We start from the raw sequence: 12,847 nt of genomic DNA, 5'->3' as shown, positions 1-12,847 counted from the left end.
AATGAATTTTTATTAAATATTTTTACATTTAAATTCAATGAAGACACAGAAAGTAGGGATTGGAGTTCATATTAGAGTAGAATAGGGAGAGAGAGAGAGAGAGAGAGAGAGAGAGAGAGAGAGAGAGAGAGAGAGAGAGAAAGAGTGCATGACAAAGAGACTAGAATTCAGGCAGGGGCTTTTAAATAGTTTAATGTTTAATTTTTTTTTTCAGTAAAAGACTGAGCTACTTTTTGCATTAGGTGGTTTATGAATAAAGTTTAATCTGATTTGATCACTGTGTATTAAATTATTGCTGCAAGAAAAATATACTTACAAGATTCTATTGACATTTTTCAAATAAGGATATATGTCCTAACATTCCCAAGTATTGGAATATCAGAGTAAGTTATAATTAAACAACATTTTTGTACAAATTTTTTTATCTTTATTTTTCCAACCTAATTTTTTTGTGCATAATCAGATTCAGAATCAGATGTGTTTCAACAAATTTCAAATTATCTTTTTTGAACGGTCCACAATGTTACTGTAAGAGTTGTTCAACATCTTTTCTTGTTATTGGACATGTCAGAATGCAGTTTTCTGGGTATTTGTTCCCAGGCATACTTCTCCCACTGATGAATATTATTGGGAATATGGAGTGGAACTTGATGATGTCTGCCACAGAGTCAAACATCTGCGGAGAAACAAGGTGTGAGTTATAGAAAATGTAGTACTTAAGAGCTTGTTTGTCATTTATCAGGTTGCTTACATCATTTGATTGTTGTCCTGTTCCCAGTGCATATTTGCTGGTGCTCTCAATGAACCGAATTTTGATATTATAAACTTTCTTTTCATGATAAACAACCAGCACCAAGGGCTCTTTGTCGGTGCAGGTGGAGCAGTCCCGAACCAAAAAAGCCCCATCCTAATAGCAGGAGTAAGAAATAGAGATGTTCAAAAAATATAGTTTATATGTACTCTATATGTATATGTATCACAAATGAGATACATTATGCTTACTGTTATGCCTTTGAGGTACTATATATGTATTTTTTTTGGCCTTTGGAGCCTTTCTCAAGTGTTTTCAGCTTCAAACTAAGCTAAGGTGTCTTTCCATAGTTGTTGCATATGAAGACAGTAGATGTGCTAATCTAACATTTAGCTAGAAAATTAATACGCACATTTTCTAAACCGCCTGTCTGAGCTTTAGAAAGGGTAGAATACATTTTAAACTCATTTGCTATTGATATACCTTGTTCACCAGATGTAAGGCGTGCTCAGCATCTATGCGTTTACAAGCGCCAACATACCAGTCTTCCTCATAGTAGGTCTGCAAGAAAGAAAGAATTTAGCGAGCAATTATTAATTCAACAATTATTATTATCCATTACTTAGGTAGTAATTATATTAGCAGCAGTAGTTTTACCAAGGGCTTCTCCACTGGAACAAAATCATGCTGGTCAATGTCTTCTCTGGTCTGAGGCCACTCATGATGACGTCTTGATGGCACCCTCTCTAAATAAATCCACATGTATTGTAGCATTTGTTAATTTAATAAATTGATCAAGATTATTACTAACATGCTTACCTAAACTTTTATGAAACCTAAAAAAAGAGGGAAAAAAAAACACATGTAAGTAGCTTGTTTTATGCCGTAACCGTCAAAATGAGCTGGAGAATTGAGTACTACACCTTTTGTCTAAATCATGTGTCTCCAAATCCAAAGAACGTCTTTGATTGGTTTGGTGAGCAGAAGCATTTTGAGTGTTGTATGGACCTAGAACACATTCAATTAATGTAATGAAATTTTCCTTCAGATATGGCATACATTATCATTCATTTGGATGAGATTTCCAACCTACCTTCTACATGTGAACTGAAGTCTCCCTGACAAGACATAACAATTGTTGTGATTGGCAATTTTGTCCAAAAGTTATGATCTAAAAAAAATTCATATTTGACTACTTACTTTTTCAGTTTTTCTCAGTTGTTTGCTGAAACAATAAAAACAAACAGACAAACAAAAAGAAAAACAAAACAAACAAAAAAAACAAAACAAAGTTATTTTGCAGAAAGAAAGAAAATTGTGATTTTTTTTTCTCAGCCAGCAGATGGCGATGCTGCTACACAGTAGCAATGGTTGCATCGCCCCAATGAAGGAAAGTCACGCTTAGTTACGGCCAACAAAAAACAAAACAGCACATATGATTCACTGGGAGTAAACAGTAAAACTGTACTCACTCTCTCTTGAAGGATTCATGTAGACCCACTTCAGCAATGTGATTGGCTAACTCCAGGGCTAAAGAAGCAGGTGTTGGGTGCCTGGTAGAGCAGACTCAACCCGTAAGTCCATTCATGTTACATTGAAACGTGGTGACAAATACTATGAGCATCAAATGGAATCATTACCTTTGTGATGGCTGGGATATTGGATAAAAACAAAGGGATTCTGTAATTATTGAGCTGTAATCAACACAATTTGCTGTTGTAAGTTGAAAAGTGTTTACCTCCTCTTCTGGTGGCAGAGGTGGGGGCCTTTTATCTGAAAATATAACTTGTGAGTATTTCATCTTATTTTTTAATCCAGATTGACTAATTTGTTTAATTTGTTCAGAGGTATTACTTGATTTGGTCTTCCTCCTGCCTGGCTTCAGGTCTCTATTTATAGCAGGTCCTGTTTATCAAAACCAGAAACAAATGTGAAAAAGCATTGTTTAGATACTCAAGCAGTTGTAAGCAATTTGTTCTTAAGGGAGATATTAGCATTGTATCTAGTAAAGGTAACATCCCATGTTTCCTTTTCTACATTTATGGAGCCTGAGGGTTGACAGCATTGTAGAATCTTCTGAAATCACCAAATATACTTTTCAAAATGACTTGAAAATAATCAGGGTGATTGTAAACTGTTAAAATCCCGAGTTGCAATCCTGTTCGTAAAAACCTTGAAATTTTCATTTAGCTAAGACTTCAAGCAGCTCTAATTATGTATTTGCAACTTTGATGTTGTCAAATAAAGTCTAGTGTTCAGAAAAATCAATGTCAGTCTGAAGTTATTTAGTTTATCAAGTATGTGTTGAACTGGTTTAACTACCATCACGCTGTAAGAAACTTCAGTTTGATGATGATTTGGAATAACTTCGGCCCACCAGATATATATTAAGTATATTATTACCTCATCTCTTAATTCCTCTTAGATGTTGAGCAATAGTTGAAATTGATGTCAAAGTTTGTACTTGATTTTCACCAAATTGCTTTCTGTGCCATAAAAATAGTTTTTTTTTTCAATAAATATTTCACATCCTGAACTTTGCAGTAACTGTACAATAAACATTATTTAGTTTGTAAAAGGTCTTGGATAATTCATGATTCTGTGTTTTAAGAAGATGTCAAACATTTTAAATTTAGTGCCGTTTGCTTTAATTTGCAAATTTCCTCCTGGGAATAATTAAGTATTATTTATTTCATTTATTTGTTTAATTTTATTTTGTTAAATGTTGAATCTTGAATAATGACAGTAAAGTGAATATTAAAGCTTTTTATGAGTAATAGTACATGACTGACAGCAAACCAGATACTTGTAATAGCAAAGTCCCAATTATGTGCTTGTTCATTTATCAATTTTTATTTTACATTTTTAGAAAAATTCTGTCATTTAAATAACTAATGTTTTTATAAGCTTAAACTTAGGTTATTTCAACATCATACAATACAAAACTGACATTTCACATTTACCTCTTATTTGTGGGACCTCTCTGGATGGACATGGAATAGGGATGTTGGCCTGAGTATAAGAAAGTGGAACAAAGCATATTGTAAGCAATACAGCAACCCCAATTCCCGCTCCAAAAAAAGCTTGGATTCTGTTAAATGCAAATTACAACAGATTGCAATGATTTGTAAATCATATAAACTTTTTAAAATGACTTAAAAAACTCGATTAAACGTTATAAATGCTGAAAGTAAACTGTTTTACGATTCCATTATTAGCTCAGTTTGATGTTAATGGCAACAACTTGTCTTAAGAAATAATGCCTAGATGGAAGCACGTGTTACTTGGACACATTTGTACACGCCTCGATGCTGCCTTTCCAGATGTGCAAGGTGCAAATTTCACAGCTACTAATGCAGTAAGCTATATGGTCCTACTTTATTTTAATTTAGAGAATACAATGTCCATCATTTCACAAAAAGAATTCCAAATACTTACCACAAAACAAATTTTCACTTTGCTTAAGTCCAACTAAAAGGAGCTTTAGCCCAGAAAAGACTTTCATGGTCTCATATTGCTTATTCTTTGTATGAAAGAGCTTTAACTTGTATTTGTTGATGGCCCAGTAAGCTGTGCTCACAAACACTTATTTCTGGAAGTATTCCCAGATTGATGTTGGGAATGTGATTTACATAGAATCACGCCACAGAATCACGCCTGCTTTCAATGTTTTTCTGTATTAAGTCCAGACAATCCCAGCCTTCAGTATTAATTTTAGCCTGTACTTAGAAAATGTCTTTCATTTCTTTGAATCTTTTGATGCTAACAGTAACAAGAAGGAATAGTTACATATCAGGATTCGACATTACCCTGAAATTCTGCCCCTCAGAACCTCTGCCTAGCTTTATATCCGAGAGGCTCTGTATCTCCAACATGATCATCTTTTATAACCAATCAGATTACTGGTCTGTTCCAATTATCTTTAACCATTTCATTTTCTTTATGTCACCTAACTTCTGTTTTTCTCCATCTGAACTTTTTAAAATGCAACATCACCATCACACTTATGAGTTAATATTTCTCATGAAATTATAAAATGTCTCACTTTTAACATTAGATGTTTTGCACGTGTTAGTTTTAATTTTACTGACTACCAACTTTTTTCATGTGGAGATTGTATTTTTTAGTGAAAGCAATGTATTCATTTAATGAAATAAAAAAACCCAAAACAAAACAATGGAATGACAAAATAAAATTGGAAATCTTACACTGGAAACCAATGAAAGTCTCGGCCCAGACGACGACCTCGGAGGATCCCTGTCTTGAAAATAAAAGGCATTGTGATCACCATTCTTTTATTAGTGGCTATAGTTCTTGTTTAACTTTAAACACTCTGAGTTGGCATCTTTTTTGTAATTTCCAATCCCAGTAGCACACTGCCGTAACAGACTGTATTGATAACATTGTGAGAATACTGCAAGTGTGAACATTTAAAAGCCACATATATGTAGTAGGAGACATGCAGCTGTGAGGCCCCTGACTGCGGGTTACATCCGAACGAAGTGTAAAGGGGGGCTGTTCCCCCTCTTCTTTCTCAGCTTCTGGATAAAATAATCTCACAATCTGACTGAGCCAACAGATGGCCCTGGAGACCCACTAGCAGATCTTGCTCACTCAGCATGAGCTCTTCCTTACATCCAGGCTGTTTTTATTCTACTTTTCCAGATTTTTGGCCTACGCTTTATTCAGTTTCACAGAAATTATGTTAATTTGAGTTGTTGAAACTTTGCCCTGTAAGAATGTAAAGCAACCACAGTAATATGCTGCGGTGAAATAAGTGAAAGTAAACTCACATTTAGAACTTCTAAATTTATTCATATAGTTTTGGATGTTAGAAATTAAATTTGATTTTGAAAACAATTAATAATGAAATGTATGTTTTCTTTTTTTCTACTACAACAAGAATATTGATAGGTTGTCATGTTCATTGATATCCAGCAAAGTTCTGACTCCTACAGTTTTCTGCATGAGGTTATCACTTAATCTCATAAGAATAAGAGTCGTTTTATTTATTAGAAACATTATGCACAATCCAAAATATTTTTAACATCAAAACCAGTTTAATATACGTTTCGAAAAAATATTAATAGAATGCCAAAACTAAGACTTGGATTCATTATCCACAGAAGGTACTCTTTAACAAGCACAGAACCTCAAAGAACGCAGACCTCAGCCATGCTGTTGAATTGCTTTTTCTTTTTTTTTTTTTGCCCATGATTGTGGTAAAGACAGACATACATTGTTGAACACACAACCTCCATCGTGGCGGAGCTTATGAAGATTAAAATCTCAACTGCCTAAACAGAAGTGACTAAAGCAGAAAGTGAAATTGGGACAAAGAACAAAATGAGCAAACAAAATGTTTGTCACTGTTTATACCTGCATACTCTCTTTCATCGTTTAGGGGCCTCGCAGGAAAGATGCGCACATTGAACACTTTCTCCTGGTCATCAATCTCGTCGTACTCAGGTTCTTCTACATTGTTACAGCTGCCACATATCTGAGATCTGTTTCTATCTATCCTGAAGTCCTGTGAAGAGAAAATTAAATAATCTTTATTCTGCATATTATACATTTAAAATAAATAGATTTATTTCACCTCCAGTCATCTGGTGTACTTGCTTCTTTCTCCGCTTTACATAAGCCAATATGCAGTAATATATTCTGAGAAGACAGCTAGTGTCGGATTCTGAATGAGTGTGCATTTACTGATAAGCACAGGAAGTTATTATGAGGTGTTGCAACATAACCACCTTCTCATCCCCCATGGCGTTTCCTTTTTAAAGCTCTATTTCTTGCAGTCACATTAACAACAAGACTGACATAATGACATTATGTTAAATAATAAGCACTGTTTGATAATAGCACATGGATGAAGCTGTCAGCTAAAGAGCTCCTGTAGTGCAGCTGGACAAGAGAGTGTGATGATGATAGATAAATAATCAGGGTGCATTCATCATGCTCAGTGAAACTAGTTTCAGTCATTTAGTTTAAAATTGATCGACTATTTATCAGAACAGGTTTGTTTGTAATTATGATTTCGCAAAGACTTTTATCTCTGAGGACATTGACATTTGTGTGCAGCAGGTGCAATTTCATCGCTGGGAAAAAACATTTAACCCACTCAAAAAAAGAAAAAATCATTCATAGATGTTCAGATTTTCAATTTTATATTTGTGGTGATGCAATCAAAAAAAAAAAAAAAAAAAAAAAAGCATAATTGTCCATATATGTCAAAATGTTTCTTTATCTCTAGTTTAAGTAAGTTGTTAGTATTTATCATTCAGAGAAAACTGAAAGAGACTGCATCAAACCTCCCCCAAAACGCAATGATAATGTTGTCTCATTGAGATTTAAGCACCTTATGAAATACAAAACAGTTTGACAAAAAAAAACAACAACTTTAAGTTATGTGGGATTTGATTAAATGTGAACTGTTATGTGCATCAAAAGCTTGGTGCCTCTTTCACCGCAGTGCACTGAATTCCTCGAGCTTCTGAAATACTGTAAAGTTTTAACCACTCTCTAACAGAGTTCAGATGAATCTAACAAACTCAAGATTTTCACCTTATAGTTAAACTGTTTAAGCTCTCAACAGGCTTTTGAAGAAAAAAAAGGTCTTTCTCATTCTTCCTAAAAACAGACGCCCAGAGCTTTCCATAGCTATAATGATACATTTAATTAATTCATACATGATACTGAGTAAATATAGAATAAAGACTCAAGACATGAGATTTAACTTGACTTGACATTAGATATTATCCCAGTAAACCGTCCATGAAAATGTAATATCCGACGTGCATGAAATCTGTAGACAAGTTCTGCCAAGTTTTGGAAAAGTGTGTGTTAAAGGGGTCAAGAAAGTTTATCATAAAAAGTACTCCTCAAAGAGTATATAGTGAGTATATTAGTGTGGAAACAGTGTGGGAAAACACATGTGGATACAAGTGTCATAACTCACCATTATCACAGACTTTTTGCTGTTCTTTCTCTCTGCTGTTAACTAAGGGGGTGAAACACAAATGAAAAACATCATCAGTTGGGTGGTCTGCTCAAGAATGTGTCCTTCCGACACAGTTTGGCCTTGGATTTTTCTTCCTCCAATGTTTGACATGCAGAGGAATGAGGTTCATACAAAAAAAACACAACAAACAAAAAGAACAAAACAACATAGAGCTGTTTATGCCCTCACACTCCTTTTGCAGTTTTAATTTTTCCTTTTTTATTGTTGGACAAATGAATGCTAGCTTAATTTCAGAAAATGAAAGCTTTTACTGTTTAGCTACTTAATTCTTCTCTGTTGAACAGACGTGTTTGATCCTGCCGTCTCCATGGCTACCATCAGGTCAAAGCCAAATAGGGGCCTGTTTTAAAATGGAGGTTTCACAAACTTTGAGTTGCAAATCAGAATTCTGAATTGCATAACTCTGAGTTGTCGGTTTCAGGACAGGAGGTAACAACTGGGTAGTTTAAGCATCTCAGATTTCATTTACCACTGTGTTGAGCACACTCAGAAGTGAGTGAAAAGACACCATCAGCTAAACAAAAGTGTACTAATACTAAGCCAAGTATACTTGGGCAACACAAAGTTTGCAACACAACACAAAGTTTGGTGTTGGCCCGTGACAACTTTGTGTTGCCCGTGGCATGAAAAGTGCTCAAGAAATAAAGTTTGATTTGATTTCATTGGATATACTAAGCCATGTAAAGAAAAGTCAAACACTAAGAAAATTAATACTACAACTTATATATTTTATTACTATAGCTTATGCTTATACTGTCGTATACCTTTCACTTTTTTACTTCTTTCCACCAGAAAGTAAGGATACTTAGTATGTCGTGATCCAAGTAGAGAATAAGGGCAAGTCGCTGACTTGTGCTTCTCTTAGCAAAAAGTAGGTTACTTAAATTTTATTTTATTAAGTATGCCTGGGTATAAGTTCAGTATGCTACACACCATGTACTTGTAGTGTTCTAGATTGCATTCTAGACTGTGTCAAGTGTAACTTAATACCTCTTTGGACTAAACTGGAACATTTTTAAATTAATAAAAGTATATCTCTAATGTATACTTGAAAAAACGGACCAGAAGTATTTAACAGTATATTATACTGGCAGTATATAAATAAGTCTACTTGTTGTAGATTTTAACATGTACTTTTCTAAACTTAAATAAATCATAAAACCCAAAAAGAAATACAGTTAAAGTTTGGTTGTTGCACAAGTTCACAATCAAATATCTTGCATTACAAAATGTTTACATTGTTTTGCATTTTACAGTAAAAGGCTTTAGAAATAAATAAATATGAATTTTAAAAGTTTAAAATAGTAAATTGTATACCTACTTACAGGAAATAAAAACATCAAATTATTGTGATTTTTCTTTATTTGACACTGATTCATTTGAAGCGATTACTGCCTGACGGCTCTTCCATCCACTGCATCTATACAGCCATCATGTTTTTATACATCAACAAATGGTTGCCATGAAAGTATGCTGCATATCACCAATACTATACAGAAAACTGCCACTTGCAAAAATAAACTAAAGTGCTATATAAAGATTTTGTTCTGACATAAGACTCATTTTGAAAAAATTAAATGAAGGCTGAGAACTTAATTCAAATAAATAATGGACTGCAGGATAAAATAAAAGCGCTCCAACAAAAAAATCATCGGGAAATGATAAAATATCTAAATGAGGTCTGATCACACGCTTACAAAAGTAATTCCTGTGAATGATCTACAATTCTTTAGAATGGTTTTTCGTGAAAAGGTCATCGTGTCTGATCAATATTTAGTTCAATCTAGTTCAGCTGAAGAACATAAACTCAGAATTGCCCAATTTTTGACCCTCAAAATGCAAAACACAGAAATGACTCTTCATAATTAGTCAGATTTTTAATTAAAAGATAATTTTGAATGCAGAGGAAGTGGTACTTATTTCCTTTCTATTTGCAAAATTTATCCAAAGATCTGTTAGCTGATAGCTGAAATTTACCTCAGAAGATAAAGTGACAACTTTGGCTTTAACATAGAAAACATTTACCAAGGGTTGCATTTTAATATTCATCCATCACTAGCTAAAATCCTTGATTAACTCAGAAACATGCACTTTGTTAAAGGCTTCAAATCAAAATGAAGCAACTTAAGAAAAGGAAAATGGTAGTTACACTTGGATTCTCTTTAAGTGTGGGGGTCTTTGGTGCAATCTGTTTCCGTTCATTTCAGAATTTTGTTTCTAAGAAAACGTGCAAGACTAAAGAGGAAGCTGCTCTGCACAAAGCCACAGCTCTATGATTGACAGGTTCAGATCTTTGAATCCATTTCACTGTGAGGGAAAGCAAAACAGGAAGCAGGAAGGAAACATACTGAAAATAGAAATAAAGATGTTCTAGCAAAGCCAAGTGATTGTGAAAATGCCAGCACACATTGCAGGCCACCAGCTTACTGTCCCTTAAGACTCTGTCTCAGTATTGGATTTGGCACTGTGGTACAACACTCAGTGGAGCTGTCTGGATACTTTACAGAGCTTACTGGGCTATGGCAAAAGGAGGTGGGATGAGTTGTATGAAAAAGGAAGGCGATTAAATACTTGGAGTTTGTGTCTGCTGTTGAGGAGTTCGTATGGAAAATAAAATCCAGCCATAACAAATGGGTGCGGGGGATTTATATCGTGTAAAAGCTCCAGACTTCTTAAGGATTTGGGACCTGACTTTGCTAGAAGCATCAAGTGTAAGCTGTAGAGAGCAGGGAGAGACGCAGTTTGATATAGAGAACACTGTTACCAGGACTCCATTGGACACACCGTAGATAGTAGAAGTATTTGCACTGACAGATGTAATGATTTAAAGATTTGCATTTTTAACAAGAAATTCAGGTTTTCAAATCTCCACACTTTCAAATCACAAATCAAGACTTACTGCCTGACGTTAGCTTCTGTACCCAGAAATACAAATATGCTGGTTGAGAAAATTTCAAAGATTACTTACTTCTTATGAAGACTTGTACAGAAATGAAGCCTACGTCGGTAACTATCCAGCAAACTCTGCCTCTTTGGTATGTAATTGGCTTAAAAAAATAAACAAGATGCAGTTTTTCTCCTTCTCATATACATACAGAAACACTGGGACGGCTTTAGCTCTGCTGGAGTTCGACCGCCTACTGCAGTAACCTAAAATAACTTCCTGTGTGGTGAATGACTGGCCTATGACTTGAGGTCTTCACTGTCTTGGAGAGTAAGAGGTGGTGTTTAAGGAGCACTTTGTATTCTCCATTCTGTGTTTTACTTTCATTGATCTTTAAAAAGAAAGTTCAGACAATGAGCAGAATACTTTTGGAAGCATCATTTGAGATATATGCATTTCTCTATGACATTTGTCGCGGTATTCTTCCTTCTAAAAAAGTCAGCAATATTTCCTGTGCTAAGCTTTTGTCGTGCGCCGTCATCACCTCTCGTGTCAAACTATTTCCATCAAACAACTGTGTGAAAAAAATGGCTTTGCAAGGATATATTTAAAGATCAAGTCAAGACCACTAGTTCCTGTTAATCTGGGGTGAAAAGAAATCAGATGCTAGGATGGGTATTTCTTTTAGAATGAGCAGGAACATACTGACATTTTAACGAGTGCTTCAAAAGGAAGCGGGGTGACATTAACTCTTTTCATCATCATTTCAACTTGTTTGTACTAAGCAAGGAGCTGAAACCAAATTTGAATTAGTAACAATGTTTGATTCAACCTTAACCTTTACAGCAATACTGAATGCAATATCTTGATTTTTTGAACAAACACCTAATAATAAAGCATTTCCTTCTAGTTAATTTGTATACAGCTAAAATAAACATTTTTAATAGACCTTTGAGCAGATTTGACGTGTCTCTTAGAAACCAGTGCTTTTTGGGAAGTTTCCACAACACTCAAGGACGCCTTACAATTAAAACAGTCATTTAAAATATTGAAGGGTAACTGTGCAGGGATGTACATGTTACTTTAAAAGCATTGGTGGTGGTTTAAAAGCCAAAAAACAGGCAGAGACATTGAAAGAATTGTCATGACATATTTTTCAGTGAGAACTGAGAAGCTGACTTTCATCAGCTTGCCAAAAGGGCACGCTGACAGCAGTTAAAAGGCTGAACATTGCTCATTGTTTAAAACCTTGAGCAAATCCAGGAGGTTTTCTGAGTGATGTTTTAATTAAAAGGCTCATTCTGTTTATCTTCAAAAGCTTTGGCCTACTGGCACTTTTGGAGAAACATTCAGTACAAATAACACACATTTAAAAGTAAACTCTGGCTTTTTAGGTGGAAGATTTCATATTTGTTGCTACCTTGAGATGTTCTATGGGTCACAATAAAATACTGAAGGTAAGCTATCCCTCTTTATTTAGACCTGAAAGAAGCACAGTGATAATCCATATTTGCTTCTTAATGTCAAGTGAGACGTGAGAAAAAGAGGAAGATGCAGAATTTTCAGCCTTTTAAAATGGAAGAAAATCTTTTTGAGATAGTTTGACAGATTTTCATCCTGTGTGTGGATACTTCTGTGTCTGCACTCATTAACTAGAATGTCCCAGAACACTAAGATTATCTTTTCTGACAAACTTCTGTAAGACTGTTTTCTATTGCTAATATTTCACAGTAAATGGACCTGTGATTATAAAATACTTTTCCAGTCAGGTTGACCGCTCAAATTGCTTTACACTACATGTCACAGTCACCCATTATAGGCACATTGGGGGGGCAATCCAGGGTTCAGTGTCTTGTCCAAGGACACTTAGGCATGTAATCAGTGTATCAGTCTCATGACCTTCCGGCTGTGTGACAGCTGCTCTTCCACCTCAGCTGCAGCCACCCATGGTGGGAAACTTGGAGAGTATAGTGTTAGCTAACAGACTTTGAATTACAAATATAAACAGGGTGGTTGGCTTGGTAGAGCAATGATCCACTTTCAAAGGCTGCATCACAGCAGATGTCGTCTCTGTTCTGGCTCAGCTCCAGTTTTACTTCCTGGATCAGTTAATACTCCACACGCATTATCCTTAGAAATAACCAGTTCGCTAATTTTTGGGGAAGAATAATCCCTTTGTCTCAAGAAG

At 35.0% G+C, this 12,847-nt stretch overlaps 1 protein-coding gene across 1 annotated transcript; it reads right to left on the bottom strand.

Annotated features, from left to right (window-relative positions):
• Positions 1 to 523: 523 nt before the first annotated feature.
• On the bottom strand, positions 524 to 6,519 carry clnk (cytokine dependent hematopoietic cell linker; the record flags this gene model as incomplete). The annotated part of the gene is made up of 6 exons (XM_079250068.1): positions 524 to 676; positions 752 to 907; positions 1,235 to 1,312; positions 1,409 to 1,497; positions 6,131 to 6,281; positions 6,505 to 6,519. 6 exons carry the CDS (start codon positions 6,517 to 6,519, stop codon positions 524 to 526), a joined length of 642 nt encoding a protein of 213 aa, XP_079106194.1.
• Positions 6,520 to 12,847: the final 6,328 nt, after the last annotated feature.

The sequence above is a fragment of the Telmatherina bonti genome (genome assembly GCF_933228915.1).
Source record: "Telmatherina bonti genome assembly, chromosome: 12".
NCBI classification, from domain to species: domain Eukaryota; kingdom Metazoa; phylum Chordata; class Actinopteri; order Atheriniformes; family Telmatherinidae; genus Telmatherina; species Telmatherina bonti.
The sequence above is the reverse complement of the archived record's forward strand: the minus strand, read 5'-3'. Positions and strand labels throughout refer to the sequence as shown.